At 38.0% G+C, this 22671-nt stretch overlaps 1 protein-coding gene across 1 annotated transcript in view; it reads right to left on the reverse strand.

The window, feature by feature from the left end:
- LOC150085841 (ankyrin repeat domain-containing protein 27-like) overlaps positions 1–22671 on the reverse strand; it is a 289235-nt gene that overhangs the window by 143933 nt on the left and 122631 nt on the right. The window contains exon 8 of the mRNA XM_090373518.1: positions 16949–17004. Coding sequence (XP_090229644.1) covers positions 16949–17004 — 56 coding nt within the window. The remainder of the gene's footprint in view (positions 1–16948; positions 17005–22671) is intronic.

Below are 22671 nucleotides of genomic sequence, written 5' to 3' on the forward strand. Positions count from 1 at the left end.
AAACCCATGCTGTGTCTGAACCATAACTGCAGCCTTGTCTAGATGCCTGCAGTGCCTTTTTAACCAGTATTTTTACATTATTTTTCCATAAATAATGACTCCATTATTTTCCCTGGAACAGAAGTTAAACTAACAGGCCTGTAATTCTTCGTGTCAGCTTTTGATTCCCCCCTTTGTGAACTGGGGATATATTTTCACATCTGCAGTCCATGGGGACCTCCCCTGCTTACATCCTTTGTTGTCTCATTTAATATGATTGGATAGATCCCATCCACCCTAGGTACCTTCCTTATGTTTAACCAGAGCTGCAAAAATCTTGGCCAACATGGTAATAACCTCATACCCAGATTCAATCTGAGCAAGAGGGGGAATCCCATCAGCATTGAGCTCGCTCAAACTATTCAAGTCCAAGTACACCTCAATCAGATCACCTTGCAGGTGCCTAGTCTTCAGGTGCTGCAATTTGTAAACTTAAGCCTTTCTTGGTAAGAGCAATCCTTTGTTCCCTTCACCAATCTTGCTACCCTTTTCTGTACTCATTACAGCAGCTCTACATTCTTCAAAATCTGTATGCAATACTCAAAGTGTGCCCTGACCATTGCCTTAGAGAAAGAGATAATCACCTCCTTATTCAAAATTCAAAATTCTTGTATATCATTAACAAGACCCCATGAGTTGCTCTGGTAGCCTGTCTGCACTGCTCAGAAAACTTCATATCTAACTGCACAACTACCCCCAGGTCTTTTTCATTCTCCCCTACCCTGAGTGTAATACCACACAGTTTGGACGTCACTCTGGTGTTACTGTTACCCATATGGAGTACTTTGCCTTTGTCAATGTTAAACTTCATTTGCCACCTCTCAGCCCATCTGCCCAACTTTTCTACGTACTGTCATTAACAACTTGCCAATGTTCATATCGTCTGCAAATTTGGATATAGCCTGATATATCTTCATCCATATCATGGATAAATATCTTCTTCTTCTTCTTCCAGTCACATAGCTCCCTAAGGAGCTGTTGTGGCCACCAACAAATTCCTCCAACTGCATCGATTGTGTGCTCTATGAGCAGCATCGCAAAGAGTCATGCCCAGAAGCTCACTGATACCATCCTTCCACCTAGTTGCAGATCTTCCTCTGCACCTCTTCCCCTCGGTTTTTCCTTCCATTACATTCTTCAACAGGAATTCTTCCCTTCTTACTATATGACTAAAAAACTGGAATATTATTGATAAATATAGAAAACAATAATGGGCCCGACACTGATCCCTGGGAGACTCCACTATTAGCATTAGTTCACGAAGAGCAGTGTTCATTGATTACCACTCTGTGTCTTCTCTCACACAACCATCGCTTTATCCAACTTGCCCTTAATGCCATACTGCTCCAATTTGTACAGCAGTCTTCCATGTGCCACGATATCAAAAGTATATGATATCAAATTTATTTTTTGTATCCAATTCCTTTTGACCACATCGTAGTATCCAATCAAACTGGTCAGACAAGACTTCCCCTTAACAAACCCATGCTGTGTCTCAACTATAACTGCAGCACTGACTAGATCATTCTGCAATGCTTCTTTAACCAGTGTATTTTCCTCCAGAACAGAAGTTAAACTAACAGGTCTGTAATTACTCATGTCACCCTTTGATACCACATTATGAATTAGGGATACATTTGCTCATCTCCAGTCTGTGGGGACCTCCCTTGAATCCAAGGATGCTCTAATAATTATGGCTAAGGGCTGGCTTACTTCCTTTGTTGCCTCCTTTAATATAATTAGAAATATCATATCCATCCCAGGTGTCTTTCTTACTAGGGGCATTCAATAAAGTATCTACTTTATTGAATCTATGAAGGAAATAAGATAGAGGCAAAAATCCATTTTATTTTTCAATGTAACTCTGGTGAACTTCAATACACTTGTTTCATTTTGTTGGCAGTGAGGAAATACCAGACAAAATTCTTTGTCCTGTCCATCAAAGGATGCAGAAACAGCAGACTTCAGTTCAGTATCATCAGCAAAGCAATGTCCACTTAAGTTTTTTTTGAGGTGTCGAAACAGGAAATAGTCATTGGGGCCAGAACCGGACCGGTAAGGTGGATGGGTAAGTTCTGTAAAGTCACAATCTCTCAAAGCAGCAGCAACAGCATGTGATGTATGTACCTCTGGAAAGTTTTCCACGGAATTTTTCATTTATGACTTCCTTTGATTGTACAGTATGGATGCATATGAATTCCCAGTGATTCACTGCTTATGTTCCAAGCAGTGAATGTACAAAATTCCAACAGCACCCCAAAAATGGTAACCATTGGTTGTGCCCGATTTTTGGGTGGGGGAGAACTCTTGTACTTCCATTGCATTGATTGGTCTCAGAATCCTCATGATGAACCTATGTTTCATCTCCCATAACAATTCTGGAGATGAAAGTTTCAGCAGGATCCCTTCTATAAAGCTCTAAATTCTCCTCACAACACCGTATTCTAAATTGCTTCTGAATTACTCCAAACCTTTTTTGTGTACATGCAAGTATACATGCACCTGTTCTTACTCTTAGTCACCCTAACACAACCCATGTATTTATTTATTTCACAATGACTCCCAGCAGTGCTTGAAATCCCCTGCTGGTTGCTGATTCCAATAGCAGTGCAAGAACCACTTTCACCTCTGCCTGCAACTATAGTAAATCTATTAGTCTGTGTATCCCCCAAAGATAGTAGTTTCTGACCCACCTAACACTGCCTTGATAGAATCAGCAAATACTATTGTACCCCATTCATGCAGAAGCAGTCTCTCCTGTTAACAAGCCCACACTGAGAATAGTCAAATATTCAAAGATGAAAATTATATTCAAATTCCAATAGTCAAAGTAATGGAACAAACTGATGTATGAAAGGATCTAATCCTCTCAAACACTTCTTCACTCATAACACAAATATATATATATAACTAGACCACATATTATTAATAATAATAATAATAATAATAATAATAATAATATGTGGTCTAGTTTCAATATCAATGATGTCCATTTCCACTTATAGTCCACCAAGCACAACTAACTTTTTCTGAGAGAATTCCAATTAACCACTGCCCATTTCTGTCCTAATTATTTGCTGTATGATCCCTTTTACTTCATAGGTGGTACCTTGTGCCTATATCCACTCTGATATTCCCTGTCAGAGACTTAATAATTTGTTATCTATCCTTTTCAATGTTCTTTTAATTAAAATCAATCTACCCCAATTCTGTCAAATTCATGTGTTGTCGTTATCATTCTCCCAACCCCGCTAATCACTTGGAACAGATAACATAATAGGGCTAACAGTACAGGAACCAGAAGCAGGAAGTGATCAGGGAGTTCTATGGTGGTGGACGATGAAGACAGAGGTAGTTAAAGGCAAAGGAATATGTTATAAATTTCAGAAAAGGAAATTATGATACTTTAAGGTACTACATGGCCTGTATTAACTGGGTAGATATCGCACAGAGAGAATACAATTGAATATGGTATACTTTTAAAATGATCAGAGAAGCTTTGAATGCATATATACCATTAAAAAAATACTCTACAAGGAGGGTTCCAAGTTGGATGAATAATGAAGTTGCCAGATTACTTGAGCAGAAAAAGAAGGCATGGAAAAGTTACAAAGCAATAAAAAGTACTGAAGCCTATAACAGCTACAAATTGATCTGTAATAGTTCCACAGCAAAGGTTAATCTGGCAAAGGCACATTATGCAAAATTCCTGGCAAAAATTCCTCAGTTATCTACATGATAACTTATTCCAGTAATTGAGACTGACACTTTGGGGAAATTCAAAGGTTGTCTATTTCTTTTCTTTTATTAATTATTTATTTTTAAAAATTTTCTTCTTATTATTATTTTATTCTTTATTTTTGGTGGTGAAGCATAAGCCACAGGCTTCCTTGCATCATGTGGCCATTGCAAATACTAACTCTTTGACTTCTCTTTGAAATTTGACTTTCTCCAGTCTGTGAAACAATTTTCTTTGGTGACTTTAATGTTCAAAACTCCAGATGGCTTCTGTCTGTTTTATAGTCATACAGACACAGCTTGTTTAGATACTGAGGCTTTTGCAATTACAGGTTGACCATCACTAAGCCACCGATAATCCGGTTCCACCGTTAATTTGGACATAATTTCCGCGAATGTAATTTCAAATTTCCAGGGTTGGCACACCGATCTGCCGCTACTATTTTCGTGGCGTTGGTTGCAGCATCAGCTGTTGGCACGAATGTGTAAACACTGGCAAGCCATTCCCACTTGTTTTTCTGCATTTTTATTATTATTATAACCTGCTCATATTTAGCCCCAGCCATGGTTCCCATGCATAATGGAAGTGCCTGCTCATGGTGTAAAGCACAAACACTGTACGTTGTCCATAACAGATAAAGTTGAACTTCTGAAAAAACTCAACAGCGGTGTATTCTGTGAGAAGTTTAACTCTGCTTAATTGTAAAGTCCAGCAATTTCTCTCAGTTCCTCTTATTTTAGTAATTTTCTTTTAGCCATTCCTTTTTAGATTTTTTTTTTTTTTTTTTTTTTACAACACACTTGTACAAACTTGCAGAAAACATAACACAATATCATGGATAATACAGCGCGCTAACGAACTTATTTTCAAAAAATCTCTAACAATACTGACAAACTTATTGCGACGTTTGAGAGTTTATTTTATAGCAATTAGTTTTATTGCAGCACTTGCCGCGCGTGCAATAAACTAGTCACAAACGACTTTCATATGAATGTCATAATAGCGTCACATGTATGTGCCCAACACAGCTTCTCAAGAAATAAAGTAACCTACTGGGTCATGTCGGCCACATATATGTGACATACAAAAAGTCTTTTTTTTTTTTTTTTATATTTTAAGCGAAAAAACGACAACACCGACATTACAATATTTCTTTTAGAATTACTAATCAAATTATTTACTAAATATTTTTTGGCCCCTGGGAATTTTTTTCTTAAACCGGCTTAGCAGTCAACGTGTTAAAAGTAGGAGGAGGTGGTTAGCTGTTGGGTAAACTGTTATGTGCTAAAATAACCGCCGGTGATCCGGCAAACTCACTAATCCGGCACCCCACAGGTCCCAACACTGCCGGATTAGTGGTGGTCGACCTGTACTAATAACCTCACACAGACTGTTCATTTACTTACTGGAAAACCAGACTGATTACACAGCCAGCACTCATGATCTTTTTCTCACAAAAAAACCTTCCAACTACATGATCGAGGTGAGTTCTCCTCTAGGCATCTCAGATCACAACTTGATGTTGTCTTTTCCAATGGAGCCTTTTTCTCATGGCCATGACGAAACTCGTTGTTGTTGTTCTGGTGTTTTCTGGCACAAGGGCAACTTAGGCCATATGGAACCTGCCAAATTGATTGAGTCACTTATGATAACTGCATGGTGAGCAGTTAGAAACGGTCATACATTTTTATTTGTTTCAAACAGAAACGAAACATTTTTAGGCCTCATTTTAGGAGGGATGTAGATTTGCTTGAGCGTGTACAGAGAGCGGCAACAAGATTGGTGAGGGGAATGAAGGGGTCCTCTTACCAAGAGAGGCTTAAGTTCTGCAAATTGCAGCAGCAGCTGGAGACTAGGCACCTGTGAGGTGATCTGATTGAGGTGTATAAGGCATTGAATGGGTTTTCTGATGGGATTCTTCCACTTGCTCAGATTACGAACCTAAGGAGGCATAAATTCAAATTGAGGAAAGACAGTTGTAGAATAGATGTGTGGAAATTTGCCTTTAGCCAACAGGTGGTTAATTGCTGGTACAAACTTCCATCTGTCGTTGTGGAAGTTGATAGCTTAAATAAATTCAAGGAGGAACTGGACAAACTTTTAGAAGGAATGGTTGTGCGAATTTTTTTTTTTTTTTTGGCTAATACTACACAAGCTCATACGGTTGCTTTCTTGCATCACATGCCTCTATTACTATCTCTTATAAGGTGAGTTTGATACCATCTGCGAGAGTCTCGCACCACAGGAGATATGAGAGACATTTATTGTTGGATGAACTAGCCCATTTTGAGGATCAAGGTTTCAAAGTAATTTTTGTTGATTCAATTTTCACTATGTCATTGTTGTTGTTATTTGGTTTTTAGGAGCATTAGCAACTAAGGCCATACTGCTCCGGGGATATGCGGTGGTCATTCCCTGACTTTTCCGCATTCTCCGTATTTGGTGGTCACGTGGTCGAACCCCGGCCTAATCAAGAAACATGTGCTATGCACTGCTGCTCCTGCCCACCTGGCTACAGAGGCACCTTTCACTATGTCACAAAAGGCACGCTGATCATAAGAAAATTGAGGATGGGAAGGAAACAGTACCAAAACCAGTAAAATAATACTATTACTTTCTTTTCTCTTAATTATGCAAGGTCGATAGAAGAGGAAAGAGGCAATTAGTCTAGGGTATGGCAGGCTCCTCCTAGTTACTTGTTTTTTTCTCTTTCACTTTTTAAGAAAAAAGATTTAAGTGAAAAGAAGTAATATTGAGGTTATAGGGTGTGAGATTATGTTGAATCTTTGTTTTTGAGAGAAAAAAGCCAAAAAACTATTCTTATACCTAATTATTACTCGTGCCTCTTAAATTCATAGTGCTTCTTTAGTCAACTTTTACTTAATATTGTCTCAGAAGAAGAGAGAAAAGGAGAAATATCAAATGACGCCAAGAAAAGGGAAGAACAGAATCTTCAAACATCTATAACAGTTAAGGTCTAAAGCCATAAGAGGTAATAAAAAAAAAAAAAAAAATTCTGATAGTTTACTTTAACCAATGGGAATGTGCAGCAAGAAATTCAAAACTAGAATGAAAAGTGTCAATCAATACAAATTGTGAATTACAAGATTTATCTACTTTAAGAAGTTGACTACTTCAGAACAATCTGGATTTGGTTCTCACTCCAAGCAAATGTCATCATTTTGGACGACTCTATTAGTGCCATTCATGTGGCATGCAGTGCTACAATTCTGACAAACAGATTTGTGCAGTGCATCAACTTTTATAATCAGAAGATTCGTGTGGTGTTCCGACAGATATTACATTCATCAACTTCAGGCATGGAGGTAATTTAGAACCATTGTCTGGAATGATTATTTTCCAGGGAAGGAAGAAGATTACAAATGGAATAGGACTTTAGGTGATATAGTACTATTAGAAGCAATGTTAAAACATATGTAGTATTGACATGTATGAAAACATGGTATTAATAGAATCCTTATTAATATAAATTAGTGAATAACAAATATAAGTTAAAGAATTGATTGCTTGTAAGTTGACACCTGTGAGTTCATTATAACCATTTTAAAATGTTTTGTATGTACTATACATATGTGCCAAAGAGAACATATATTAATGCTTGTTTTTTTTTTTTTTTTTGTTTTTTTTTGTTGTTGCATGAACTGTGAATTGAGTCAATTGGAGGACAGTGAAAGGGGTGAACCAAAGATGTATGACCAGGTCTGACGTGGAACGGATCCTTAAAGAAGCATTAACACAGAACCAAGACACTATAGTGCCCCAAGCAAATGTACTGATAGACTGAGTTGTGTTGATATTATTGAGATTATGTGGAATCTTTGTTTTTGAGAGAAAAAAAAAAAAAAAAGCCGAAAAAACTATTCTTATACCTAATTATTACTCGTGCCTCTTAAATTCATAGTGCTTCTTCAGTCAACTTTTACTTAATATTATCTCAGAAGAATAAGGGCTATATCAAGGACAGAGAAATCAATGGGGAAAAAAAAAAAAAAAAAAGAGTTTGTATTGAGACTAGGAATAGTCATGATTGTAGGGTGATAATGATAGCATAATGATGATAATATTGCTACTTTTTATTATATTGTAATTTGACATATTGCATTGTTTTTTTCATGTATTTGGTTTATCATAAATGACTGAACAATATTGCTTAATATTTGAATAAATAGTATTTGAGTTTCTTTAAATAGTTTAATTATAAAAGAAGATTTAATTATATAAGATAGAGATGTGAAGGAAGAAATAATTTTCCAGAATCATGCATTATCCCTTTAAAATGCATGCAGGATTGAGAAGGGGGGATTCCTTCCCCATTATCAATTCTGAAATGGAGAAGGATAGAATGTTGCGAGTGAAGTGAATTTCACTTCATTCCCCCCTAATTTCCATTGTGAATTAACCCTTATTATTTGTTAAAATCATTATGTTGCTTGTTTTCCTTTTTTTTAATATCTATACTATTTATCAATAGTCTGTAAAACCCACCATCTAAAAGGGAAAACCAGCTTAATTAAGTGAATATTATTGAAAAACATGGTTTAAAGATATCAATGATTTTAAGAAACCAAAATTCTCCACTCGTAACTGCCAGCAGAAAAATCTACATAAACTTGTGACTAAGAGCCTAAGTTGTGGTAATTTCTGTTGGCAAGGTCAGATGGGGTCAGGAAAGTTAGCTCATGCATAAACATCCACAAATAAAATGATGCCAACGCAAGGGCAGCATAGGGTAAAAACCATGTCTCACACATGAACAAGCAAATACCTTTAGCAAGCATTCACAAGTATAAGATATCAGCAGTTCATGCCAAAAATGGAAATGTGGAGCATTTCCACGCATACTTTTGGGTAGTCATTGGATGTGCTGGACGTGTTGTCCAAATGCTTGGGATATGAGTCCTCACTTCAATGCCCAATGAGACACTATGATTAACTAAACTTTGGGAGAAATTTCGCACATAAAAACAGACTGATGGAAGACACAGAGAGAGGGGTGTCATTGGGAGCAGTTAGACTGAAGTACGCAAAATGTAGTAATGATTTTCATAGTGGTTTTGTGTTTGTGTTGTTGCCGAGAGAGATGCCAACACCCCAACTCAGCGAGAAGAGAAGAACAGAACGTGGTAAATGAGAAAGCTTTACTATGTGTATGAGGAGTATGAAATGCAAATCTTAGTGGAATAATAATGGAATAACTACGATTAAAAGAAAATGGTTCCTTCCTGGTATTTTGTGTGCCTTCCTAGTGTACGCATTTGTTTACCATACTTTGTGATTCTTATTTCTTAATATGTTATATTAAGATTTTGAGATGTTATGATTTTAAAACTGCTATTGTAAGTTACGGGCAATAAGTAGATATTTGGAATAACCCATTTTTATGCATTATGTTAAACGTTAATGGCGGAGTCAAAGTAGTAGTGATAGCTACTTATGTGTGATTACCATGTTAACGGTACACGCGAGTAACCAGTATAAAGGATACCATAATATTAGTATGAATTACTGTGCTACCTGATATCAACTTTCTTATACCAATAAATATCTTGTTTTTTAATTATGATATTTTAACAGATGCAAGAACAATGTACGAATGTATTCTTATATAATAAATGTTTGTTACATTGGACAATTGCCTCTTTGCTAAGCATTAGAGTTAGAAACAAGATATTCTTAGAAGGTTTTTGCAGCTTCTAAGATTAAACTATCAAATGTCTTTGATGAAAATCACGCCAATCATCCAAACTGCAGTATAAAAGGGTAAGTTCCTTCTTTTGTACTGAGGGTATAGAGATGGTAGTCCTATTTTACCACTAGATGAACATATTAAGGGGAGTCAGAGATGACTGTGCCTAAAACGTCATAACTACACTGATGGTGAAAAACATTAGGAACACCTAAGGTCCCTCTACTCATAAGGCAATCGTACCGAATTATTTAGTGCAGGATGAAAAACCGACTAACACAGGATAGTGTTTCCCAAACTTGCACACTCATAATAGGCACATGAAGGATACCATATGAATATGGTATCCTTCATGCTGCTATGAATAAAGGCATGATTGAGTTAGAAAAGACAGTGGTAATCAATGGACATGTGGATAACTGGACATTTGGGATTTTAATTTCCCAGATATTCACTGTTATTTGTGGGTTGGTCACTCACTCACTCACTAGCATGGCTTTTGTGGATTTATTGGATGATTGTTTTCTACTGCAGCATGTTCAGGAGGCAATTAGAGAGAGCAATAATACCCTTGATCTGATTATTAGTAGTAATTCATCATGCGTTAAAAATCTGCAGATAAAGGAACCACTAGGTGGCAGTGATCACAGTGTGCTGAAGTGGGATTTACTCAAAGAGGTAACTACCATCAGAGGTAAAGGGAAGGGTTTTTGCTTTCATAAAGGTGACTACGGTGGTCTGAAACAGTATTTAAATTCTATATGCGGGACAAACTGATGATATTACCAACAGCAGATTCAAAATGGGAAGCATTCAAAGAATTAATCTTGGAAGCTACCAGGCTTTTCATACCAACTAAGAAATATTGTTCAAGATTTAGGCCTAAATGGCTGTCAGATGAACTGGCAGAGAAGAAAAATGCATGGGATACATATAAATTAACAGGTGACACAGAAGCCTATGATAAATATAAGCTGGTCTGTAACCACGCCACAAAGGAGGTTAGGCAGCAAAGGCTGATTACGAGAAATCTTTGGCAAAGGATGCAAAGAAAAACAACAAAGAGTTCTCTACCTATGTAAACTCTAGAAGGAAAGGGATGAACCAGATTGGTCCACTGGATATTGATGGTTCAACTGTTGATAATCCTGCTCAGGTAGCTAACAAACTAAATGAATATTTTGCATCTATATTCACACATGAGGAGTTATTCAGGGAGGGGAATTCCAAAGGTGTATTAAACTCTGGCAGTAAGCTAGATAATCTTGTAATAACTGACAGTAAAGTGGAGGAGAAATTGTTGAAGATAAACATAAGAAAGGCACCTGGCGTGGATGGAATCTATCCAGTTATATTAAAGGAGGCAGCAAAGGTAGTAAGCAAACCCTTAGCCATAATTATGAGAACTTCCTTGGTTTGGTTTTTGGTTTTTTTTTTTTTTTTTAAGGAGCATTAGCAACAAAGGCCATATTGCTCCGGGGATATGCAGTGGTCATTCGCTGACCTTTCCACTTCCTCCGTATTTGGTGGTCATGGGTTCAAACCCCGGTCTAATCAAGAAGTGTGTGCTACGCACTGCTGCTCCTGCGCACCTGGCTATGGAGGCACCAGCTTCCTTGGACTCAGGAGAGGTACCCATGGACTGGAGATGTAAAAATGTATCCCCAATTCACAAAGTAGGTTGAAAGGGTGACACAGGTAATTACAGATCTGTTAATTTAACTTCTGTTCCAGGGAAATTAATGGAAGCACTGCAGGATCATCTAGACAAGACTTCAGTTATAGCTCAGACACAGCATGGGTTTGTTAAGGGGAAGTCTTGACTGACCAATTTGATTGGACACTATTATGTAGTCACAAAGGAACTGGATGCAAAGAATAATTTTGATATCATATATTTGGATCTTAGAAAGGCTTTTGATACCGTTGCACGTGGAAGACTGTGCACAAATTGGAGCAGTGTGGCATTGGAGGCAAATTGCTGCTATGGATAAAGGGATGGTTGAGTAGGAGAAGACAGAGTGGTAATCAATGGACACTGCTCTTCATGGACTAATGATATTAGTGGAGTCCTCCAGGGTTGAGTGTTGGGTCCATTGTTGTTTTCTATATTTATTAATGATATTGATGATGGTATATCAGGCTTAATGTTCAAGTTTGCAGACAATATGAAGGTCAGCAGGGTTGTTAATGACACTAAAGTACGCTGCTGCAACAGGATCTAGAAAAGTTGAACAGATGGGCTGAGAGATGGCAACTGAAGTTTAACATTGACAAATACAAAGTACTGCATATAGGAAGCAGTAACCCCAAAGTAATGTATCAACTGTGTGGTGCTACACTGACAGTGGCAGAGAGTGAAAAGGACCTGCGGGTAATTGTACAGGCAGATACGAAGTTTTCTGAGCAGTGCAGACAGTCTGCAAGAGTAGCTCATGGTGTCTTCTCAATGATATACAAGAATTTTTTTTAGCAGGGATAAGGAGGTGATTATCTCCTTGTATAAGGCAATGGTCAGGCCACACCTTGAGTACTGTACACAGGTCTGGAGGCCTCATTTTAAAAAGAATATAGAGCTGTTGTAACGAGTACAGAGAAGGGCAACAAGGTTAGTGAATATAACAAAGGGTTGCTCTTACAAAGAAAGAACCAAGTTTTGCAAATTACAGTGATTGGAGTCTAGGCACCTGCGAGGTGATCAGATTGAGGTGTATAAAGCCTTGAATGGTTTGAGCATGCTTAATGCTGATGGGATTCTTCCTCTTGCTCAGAATAATTGCCTGAGAGGGCATAAATTCAAAACGAGGAAAAACAGTTGTAGAATAGATGTGCGGAAATTTGCCTGTAGCCGGCAGGTGGTTAATTGTTGGAACAAATTTCCATCTGTAGTTGTAGAAGTTGATAGCTTAAATAGATTCAAGGTAGAGCTAGACAAACGTTTTGAGCGCGTGTATGGGTGAAATGAGAAGGGTGTTTGTGGGGTTTTTTTTTTTTTTTTTTTGGCTGATGCTATATAAGCTTGTTTTCTTGTATCATGTGCCTTTGTTAATGCTAATAACCAAGTGTGAGAAAAAAATTTTTCAGCTCCAACCAAACATTAGTTTTTGATAAATTTTTGCAGTTTTATTTCCTTAATTGTCATAAATTTATTTTCTAGACACAGCTTTATAGTCCTAGTCATGCTCCTTAGTTTATTTTGAATGTAGATAGAGATTTTGTAGGTTACTACTTAGTATCCATAGAACTATGTACCATTCGAAACTTTCCATCATTGTTTTAGTATATTAGATCGATACAGAAAAGCATAATACATATCTCAAACTTTATAGCGTAATGTATAATGTAAAACTAGATAACTTAATACTTAGCACTGTATTAGGAATTTGTTAGCTTAGTACATGCAGGACTGAGTTGAATGTTTTTCTGAAATCCAAGTAAACACTGATGAAATTACTTCGTATATCCAAATCAGCTCATGAGTGACTCTGTAAAAACAGCTAATCAGATTAGTTAGACATGATTTTCCCTTTACAAAACCATGATGTTTTTCCTTCAGAATTCCACTTCAATTTAAATGATTCTGTATTGCACTCTTGGTCACTGCAACCTTGGTTTTGCCTAGCACTGAAGCCAGACAGACTTTCAGTAATTATCACTTTGATCTTAGAACCACTTTGATGTAGTGGTGATACACTGGCTTCTCCAATCTAAGGTAATCACTCCTGAGTCCAATGGTGTCCTGCATTGAACCTTAACAGTTCAATGCAGTCTCTTGTACCTCTCTCAAATTACTGAGTATATGCCATCAACTCCAGGTGCCTTACTTGCCTTTAGGCTCAAAAGTTGATTATGTGTTTTCCAGCTTCACTTGCACAGTTTCTCCTTATCATTAAGGGCCTTTCTTTTGTAAACATTCTCTGATTCAGAAATTTTACATTGAGGTTTTGTTTATAAAAATGGCCCTGATGACTAGACATGAGTTTTTGATTTTTTTTTTTCCCTCGCTGACTTATCCTGTACTGCCATGAAACTGTTAAAATGCCATACATGACTTAAGATAACTGATTATATTTGAAGTTTCCTTTTGCACATGTCAGTTCCCTAACCAAGGACTACTATACATTAACTCTTTCTTCTTTCATAATAACTTCTAGCAGTTTCACAAAGTGAAACTGACAAAACTGATACAGCAAAACATTACTGGTTCATCTATTTCTTTCTGGAAGTTCAAATTAAACTGATGAAACTTGTGCTACTAACAAAAGAGTGGAATTCGCTCTTGTTTTAGACTCTTCCAAAATTAAAGTGGAAGATTTTAACAAATGTTGGTCTAACAAATTAACACATCAACATTCTTCAAAATATCAAGGAGTAATGACCTCACTAAATGGATGATAGGCATGGTTGATTGGTATAGCTGTTATTGTTTGTTATTTGGTTTTTAGGAGCATTAGCAACTAAGGCCATATTGCTCCGTGGATATGTGGTGGTCATTCCCTGACCTTTCCGCATCCTCCGTATTTGGTGGTCACAGGCTCGAACCCTGGTCTAATCAAGAAGCGTGTGCTACGCACTACTGCTCCTGTTCACCTGGCTACGGAGGCGCCGACTGGTATAGCACTTGAAGGAAATAAACAAAATGCTTTATTCAACTCAAAAAAGAAGAACATGAGCAAACATTCTGCACATGTGAGAATAATCTACATACAGTTATCATTTTGCTTGGAGCTTTTGGATTGTTTGCAGCAGAAGCTTATGATTCAGTTCTTTTTATTGAAGAGGTCATTAATGTCTTCTTTTAAAAAAATATCTTTAAGATCACAAACTGGATTTGGATATGAGTTAGCATTGATTTCTTGCAGTTTTCAATTTGGTAACTTTGAAAAGTGCTGATATTTTTCCCACTACTTTTAGCCCCTTCTTTAAATAGGCTTGCCAGAGGTTGCCACAGTTCTACCAGTTATAGTTAAACATTTACCTAAAGATGCCACCGCACACACACACACAGAGAGAGAGAGAGAGAGAGAGAGAGAGAGAGAGAGAGAGAGAGAGAGAGAGAGAGAGAGAGAGAGAGAGAGAGAGAGAGAGAGATAGCCAATATTGTAGCCTGTAGGGTTGCTTTCCAAAACTGGCAGTGAAAGTAAACATGCTTTCAATTTGATACATTTTTTTTTCCTGTTAGGGTCACCACAATAGCATACAGCTTCGAATCACTGTTTAACATGACCATCAGCAGCAATCAAAAATAGCAATCCATTCCAGCCCAAAATTGGGCTGGAATGGATTGCTATTTTTGGTTTTCCATGGTTTTTTTTTTTTCTAAATCCATGGTGTTTTTTTTGCTATTTTCTGTCAGGAAACATTCCTCTACAATTATCAGAGCTCCGAGGAAGGTATTCTATAATAACAGTGGTCTAGTATAAATTTTGATGTTTCCAAAATTTGTGGCATTTCTGGGTGCACTTTTGTTGCCAATTCTAAAAATCCATGTAATTTTTACCTATCACGTATAGCTTTTTTACAAACAATAAGAACTGTTTTCTTAGATACACAATCCATGTATACGTAATATGCATCATACTACTTCCTTTGTGACTGATAGGTATAGATGTGACCAGATGTGTTTAGATATGTCAAGCTGCAAGTAAGGTAGCTATATAAACCTGCAAAGGTTTTCTTCCATATTTAGTTTTGTTCTGGTGCTGTCACTTTAACTAGTATCTGCTTTTAAAGTAATTTTCATATTCCGTTTTTCAGCATGGAAATTCATGGTTGTGTGAACAATCCAGACATATTTTGCTCATTTCTGATAACTAAGTTGTGCCAAAACAAAGGCAAGATATAGCATCATCTGTGAAAAATGTATATACCATATTTTGGAATTAAATTACATGGCCAAGATAAAAGTTGTACCCCCATAAAATGTGGGGTTTGCAATTGTGGAAATGTAAAACGAAAGCCATAACATCCACCATTCCTATGGTGTGGAGGGGAAATGCGGGTTCATATTAATGACTGCTACTTTTGTTCTGTAAATGTAGCTAGCAGATTATAATGAAAAGAACAAAGAACAAGCAGAGACAAAGAACAATTAAAACCAAGCCACTAGTTGACTGAAACAAAGTACTGTTACCTCCTCTGCATACAAAGTTAGGTTGTTCATCCAAACCCTCAATAAAGGAGAAATTATTTCTAATATATTTGCACTAAATTGCAATCACTTACATGCAAAAAAAATTAAAGTAGGAATTTTTGGTGGAGAATTTTTAAATCTGCAAGCTGCTGCTAGACTCTGTATTTGAAGAATCCATGAACTAAACTGAAAGACATGCTTGTCTTTAAAATTGTAATATGCAATTTTTTGGGAAACAATACTCAGATTATGAGATGAACATGAGTTTGCTGGAGAAGTTCAGAAAATTAGGCTGCAGTATGAGTGTGTTATGGTAGATTTTTTTGCACTCTCAGCTTCTTTTAGGTAGTTTAAGTGAAGAAAAGGGAAGAAAGATTCCAAAAATACCCAGGGGATGGAGTGTCAATATGATGGCTAATACTGCTGGATGCTCCAAGGCTGCCCGAGGAAGTCAAAAAGGAGAAAGTTTAACCTAATTTAGTGTACAAGAAATCTAGCTTGTGGCCATGATTGAAAACAGGGCTTATCAAATTGCAACAATGTCCATTATCAGGCAGATTACAATCCAGGAATAATAGCAAGAAAATGCAATCTATGACAATCAGTGACAAAAGTCACTGCTTAGTTTGATATGATTGCAACACACTTTGTTAGTGTGTATCTATTATATAGGTATCATGAATGGTGAAAGCTTCTGGTAGAAGGTGGCCAATATTCAAACTGGGAAAAACAATAAATGGCTTGATAATCATTTTTCTAGAAGGTAGCCAATATCGTGTGGACCTATCCAATGGCACTACTAGTTGTTCAGATCTAGCTCATGCTGCCATCCTCATTTAGGATGAATAAAAAAAAAAAAATTTTAAAAACCTACGATATAAAAACTGTTTTTCTAATTTTCTGAAATATAGAAAAAAAAAAAAAGTGATTTTAACTAACAGGTAAGGTAACCAGACAAAAACACATTTGCAAATTTCTCCTAAAAGCCTGTTAATGAAGTGGTGGTGGTGGAGGGTGGGGGAGTAGACAGTTTTCAACAATGTTCCAGCAAACTGTATGAAAAAAATTTCTCAAAAATTCAGTAACTTCCTGCTTTGTCCTCTGCCTGGATAACTGAGGAGCATATGTTGAAATCTGAGGTGTGATAGAGGTCATTAAACACCTCATAAGCCAATTCATAAATTGTCCCTATATATGCTGTTCTTTTGTAGATAAAAAAAAGAACAGCATATATAGGGACAAATAAATAATTATTTATCAGTCACCCTACATTACTAAAAGATATCTTATACACTCTAAAATAAACTAAATAGGTACCACATAAACATACTCTGAAAATGACACTTCTTCGATTCTGTGACAAGAAAAATCTGTTTTGCTATTTTTCTGAAATACAAAAAGAAAAAAGTGATTTTAACCTGTAGGTAACTGGCACTTGCTAAAATTATAATATTTAAGTGATTGGTTAATATCCTTTTTTGTAGTTTTAATTTTATAAGCAGAATATCTTGGCAGGTGCAAAAAGTTTGTGAAATTAAAACTTCAACTACTTAAACATAACATATATGATTAATGTTATCTATTTTAATGAAAAGTAGTGAAAGTGAAAGGAATCTTAAATGGGCATTTAGGAAGGGACAGGTAAGGACCCAAATGTGGAGGACAAGGATATGGGACTGGAAGCAATGAGCACCTTCTTACAGAAAAAGAAATAACATAAAATCTATTGTATGAGTGGGTGATCATTTAATTCGTGGGCTAGTGCAAGATCTTATCTTAATTATCATCATCTGAATCTTTTGTGGATTTCTCCTTCTCAAAATACTCTCCCTTGAACTTTACACACTTTCACCACCGTTGTACCCAAGCATTAAATGCTTCTTGCAAGCCATTTTTTGAAGGACTGCAAAGTGCTTTTGTCGTGGCTCTGTGAGCATCTTTGTTGGATGCAAAATGCTTGCCTTTCGGAGCTTTCTTCAGACATGGAAACGGGAAGAAATCACACAGGGCTAAGTTCAGTGAATAAGGGGGATGTGGCAGAACCTCGCCACCTACGGCAGTGATCACTGCCTGCACAATATTAGCCGTATGGGACCTGGCATTGTCTTGATGGAGAAATCACTTCACACCGGAAAGTTCAGTCACATGGGAATATGTCTGTCCTACCAAAACTCTCATTACCATATGCTTCATTCATCTCTTTAACTGTTTTGGATGCATTTAAGTTCCATCTGACACAACAATGAATCATATATCACTGTTCAATCTGTATATGACATGATACTTGCTTCAAAATGATTGTCAGTGACATGTGGCTAAAAAACACTCTTCACGCAACACTAGCTTGGGAAGTACTGGCATGCATACAGTCTGCCCTGTAGCGATCAGAGAGATCTAGTAGCAGTATGGAAAGTTCATGCGGTAAATCTGTGAATCAAATGTTCACTCCTTCATATATTTATTTTGTAGTGAACTGGGGGAGTTTAGAGAAAAATCAAGGATTGTATGAAGGTGAGTGTTTGACAGTGTAGCACTCCTATACAGGACATATGTTATTTTTTTTTTGCTATTTGTTATTTGGTTTTTAGGAGCATTAGCAAGTAAAGCCATATTGCTCCGGTGATATGCGGCGGTCATTCCCTGACCTTTCCACATCCTCCTTATTTGGTGATCACGGGCTTGAACCCCGGTCTAAGCAAGAAGTGTGTGCTACGCACTGCTGCTCCTGCCCACCTGGCTACGGAGGCGGCACAGGACATATGAGGGGCATTCAATAAGTTATCTACCTAAGGTACTTCCCATGTTATAATAGTGGACCCCCACTTTATGATATTAATCTGTTCTAGAGATATCATCGTATTGCGAAAATATCATAATAGGAACCCAATAACACATTGTTTTTTTGGTAATTCATTCCAAGACCTCGGAAGTTGAAATTTTCATTATATAACTAAGCTATTTATCTCTCTAAAAGGTGATATTTATAATGAAAATTGTACATATTGATTAAAAAAATTGATTAAAACTAATATATTGATTAAAGCACAACACAAAAAATCACTTCAACTAAAAGATGCAAAAACAAAACACGCTTTGTTTGTTTTAGGGTTTTATGGTGCATTAGCATCTAAGGCTATAATGCGCCAAATCAAAAGGATGTAGAATATAAAACTATAATATTGAAATTATTTGTATATTATTGTAAAATAATATTCGATATAAAACGTTCATATAGCATAAAACGATAAAAATATTTTAGATAGAATTATTTAGATTAATAAGTTGTAAAAACTTAAAAATAGCTGACAGGTTGTCATTGTCCGATAAAACCTGAGTGTATAAGGTTCAGACAGATGGCTAAAACATAAACGGCGGTCATTATAAAAGGACGGACATTCAATTAAAATATGACGGACTGTTAAAATGGTGTCACAATTTCTGCACATAGGATGATCGTCTGCCCTCAGCAAAAAGCAGTGTGTCAAGTGACAATGTCCTATGCGGAGTTGAGATAGAACAACTTCCTCTTTTTGGTTCCTGCACAGACTAGACTGCCAATGTTCAATTACAGGCTTAATCTCATATAACTTTTTTGTAATCTGTCCATGCCATGAGTGTTGCCATTGGGATACCAGTTTCTTTCGAATTACCGGCCTGTAGTCTGTATAGGGGACTAACAGGCAAGAGTTAAATAGGTTTGCTGATTTGGCTGCAGTGTCTGCCAAATCATTTCCTGAGATCCCAATGGGGCCTGGGATCCAGCAGAAACGAACATCAAATTTGAATTGTGCAAGAAAATGTAGCTTCTGCTGTATCCGGGTCAGGACAGGATGAGGGTTGAACCTCATCGATGATAAAGCCTGCAATGAACTCAGAGAATCGGTATATATAATATATTTTTTGTGGTGGGTGGTTCGTATGCGATCTAAGGCTAGCTCAACCGCATGCAGCTCTGCAGTGAACACACTGCATTCGTTGGAGATCTGCTCAGATACCGTGGTATCTGGGAAAACAGCTGCAAATCTGACAGACATTTCTGACCTCGAGCCATCTGTGTAGATGGGCAAGAAGTCAGCATGTTCAGAGCGATCAGCTAAAAAGAGCTGCAGGTAGACGGTGGACGAAGTATTGTCCTTTCTCCAATTGTTAATGGAGAAGTTGCAGTTTGGGACACGAGCATGCCAGGGTGGAAAAGGTTGCCCTGGTGATGGGGCAACATTGTCTAATGTGATGTTCAAATCGTTCAGTAGCCTTTGGATACGAATACCGAATGGTTGATTGGCAGTCTGGCGAACGTTGTACAGATTTTCCCAACGTGGCTCAAAAACGGGTGTCCACGTCGGATGGTCTGGCAGGGATTTCAGTTTCAAAGCATACTGCAGAGACAACTGTTTCCTGCGAAGCGATAACGAGGGCTCATTCGCTTCGACATAGAGGCTATGGACAGGAGAAGTTCGAAATGCTCCAGTGGCAGTACGGATCGCCTGATGGTGGATGGGATCCAGCCATCGGAGTACGCTGAGTCTAGCGGATGCGTGTACCTGGCACCCGTAATCTAACTTAGATCGTACGAGTGCACGATAGAGGCGCAAAAGGGTACATTGGTCAGCGCCCCAAGAATGTGAGGAGATTGCACGTAGGATATTCAAACCTCTCGTGCACTTCGCATGTAGTTGACGGATGTGTTCTAGAAAGGTCAGCTTTTTATCAAATATAAGCCCCAAAAATCTAGTCTCAGGTACTACTGGGATAGCATTTTGTCCAAGCCTCAGTTCAGGTTCAGGGTGAAGATTGCGTTTTCTGCAAAAATGCATGCAAACAGTCTTTTGTGCAGAAAACCTGAACCCGTTATTCGTTGCCCACGAGTTCAAATGGTCAATTTGAATTGCAGTTGCCTCTCAATTACCCTCATGTTGCAGGAATGACAGAATATGCTAAAATCGTCAACATAGAGGGCACAGTTTACAGTTGGAGGAAGTTGTTCTGTGATGGAATTCACTTTAATGGCAAAAAGCGTAACACTTAAAACGGATCCTTGAGGTACTCCCTCCTCTTGTCTAAAAGAGCGAGAGAGAGAGTAGATCCTACACGGACTTGGAAAGAACGGTGACATAAAGTTTTTAATAAAATTTGGGAGATTATTACCTCTAAGGCCGATACTGTAGAGGTCTTTTAAAATTCCAAATCTCCAAGTTGTGTCATACACTTTTCCCATATCGAAGAACACTGACACCAGGTGTTCTCGTTTTAAAAAGGCATCTCGAATGGAAGTTTCGAGCCTGATTAAATGGTCCAAAGTTGACCTATTCCTACGGAAGCCGCACTGAAATCTGGAGAGGAACCCATTAGACTCCAAATATCATATAAGACGGGCATTGACCATTCTCTCCAGAATTTTGCACAGACAGCTAGTCAGAGCAATAGGACGGTAGTTCGTTGAGATTTTAGGATCTTTTCCTGGCTTAGGAAAGGCAAGCACGATTGCCTTATGCCGGGAATCTGGAAACTGCTCTTCTTGAAATATTCTGTTATATAGAAAAACCAGTTGGTCCATGGATTTTGCAGACAGATGTTTGATCATATCATAATGGATAAGATCTGGTCCAGCAGCACTTGCCTTGGTAAGAGTTAGAGCTGTTTCTAACTCTTCCGTGGTAAAAGGCCCGTTATAGGGATGTGACCTTTTAGATTTAAAGTTAATTGGCTGCTTTTCAAATTTCTCTTTCCAGACCAGAAATTCTGGGGAGTAAGCAGATGTTGATGAGATGGAAGAGAAGGTCTCCCCAAGTACATTGGCTATTGCAGTTGGGTCTGCAATAACGCATCCATTATACTCCAGGACCGATGAAGGGTGCGATGTATATTTACCCCTCATTTTCCGGATTTTGTCCCATATAGCTTTACTGCTGGTTGACTGGGTAATGGTGGATGTAAAGCGGACCCACGATTCCTTTTGGCTCTGACGACGAATATATCGCGCTTTTGCACATGCACGTTTGAAGGCTAAGAGATTGGCTGTGGTAGGATATAGTCGGAATATCCCCCAAGCTTTATTTTGTGCCTTTTTTGCTGCTGTGCATTCAGTATTCCACCAAGGTTTTGGAAATGGAGGAAACCGGGTAGATGTTTTCGGAATTGTAGCTGCAGCTGCATGGACAATGCTTTCTGTGATGTACGCCACTGCGTCGTTGATAGGCTCCCGACTGACTGTACTGATGTTAAAGTCTACCAGGTGTTGAAAGGTGTTCCAGTCAGCCTGATCAATCTTTCATCATGGTAACCTAAAAGGTGAACATGGCGTCACTTTAAGTAGGCTGGTTATCACAGGGAAGTGATCACTTCCATAAAGATTCTCCTCTGCCTCCCAAGTGATTGAAGGAAGGAGAGATGGGGAGCATATAGAGAGGTCAATAGCAGAGAACGTACGGGTAGGCATGTGAAAAAAGGTGTTAGTTCCCACATTTAGAAGGGATAGGTCATTGTCATTGAGCATATGCTCTATGACACGTCCCCTTCCATTAACGTTTGCACTACCCCACAGGGTGTTATGTCCATTGAAATCGCCCAGGAGTAAGACAGGAGTAGGCAGCTGCACAATGAGATCATCAAGGTCTCTCTGGGAGATATCCGCCCCAGGTGGCAAATAAACTGAGCAGACTGTTATTAAGAACCCTACCGTAAGGCGAACCGCTACCGCTTCTATATTAGTTGTGAGCACAATAGTTTGATATGGGGTATGGTTGCCTAGAATTACAGCAACACCCCCATGAGCAGGTCCATCCCCAATTCTGTCCTTCCGAATGATAGTAGTGTTCCGAAGCGAAGGGTTTTCATTTGCTTCAGGTATGTCTCTTGTAAGCAAAAGCAGACTGGCTCATGCTTTTGCAGAAGGGCCTTGATGTCATCATTGTTTCGGTGGAATCCACGACAGTTCCACTGTAGGAATTTAGCCATTATTTTGGCTTGGTGGGTCCATCAGGTGGCTTCCGAGGTACTGAGGGCTTACCTTTTTCAGTTTTGGCTTTATCCTTTCTGGGGAAGTACGGACGCTGA

This window comes from Mastigoproctus giganteus, chromosome 5 (genome assembly GCF_048544385.1).
Source record: "Mastigoproctus giganteus isolate SK-2022 chromosome 5, ASM4854438v1, whole genome shotgun sequence".
Taxonomy (NCBI): domain Eukaryota; kingdom Metazoa; phylum Arthropoda; class Arachnida; order Uropygi; family Thelyphonidae; genus Mastigoproctus; species Mastigoproctus giganteus.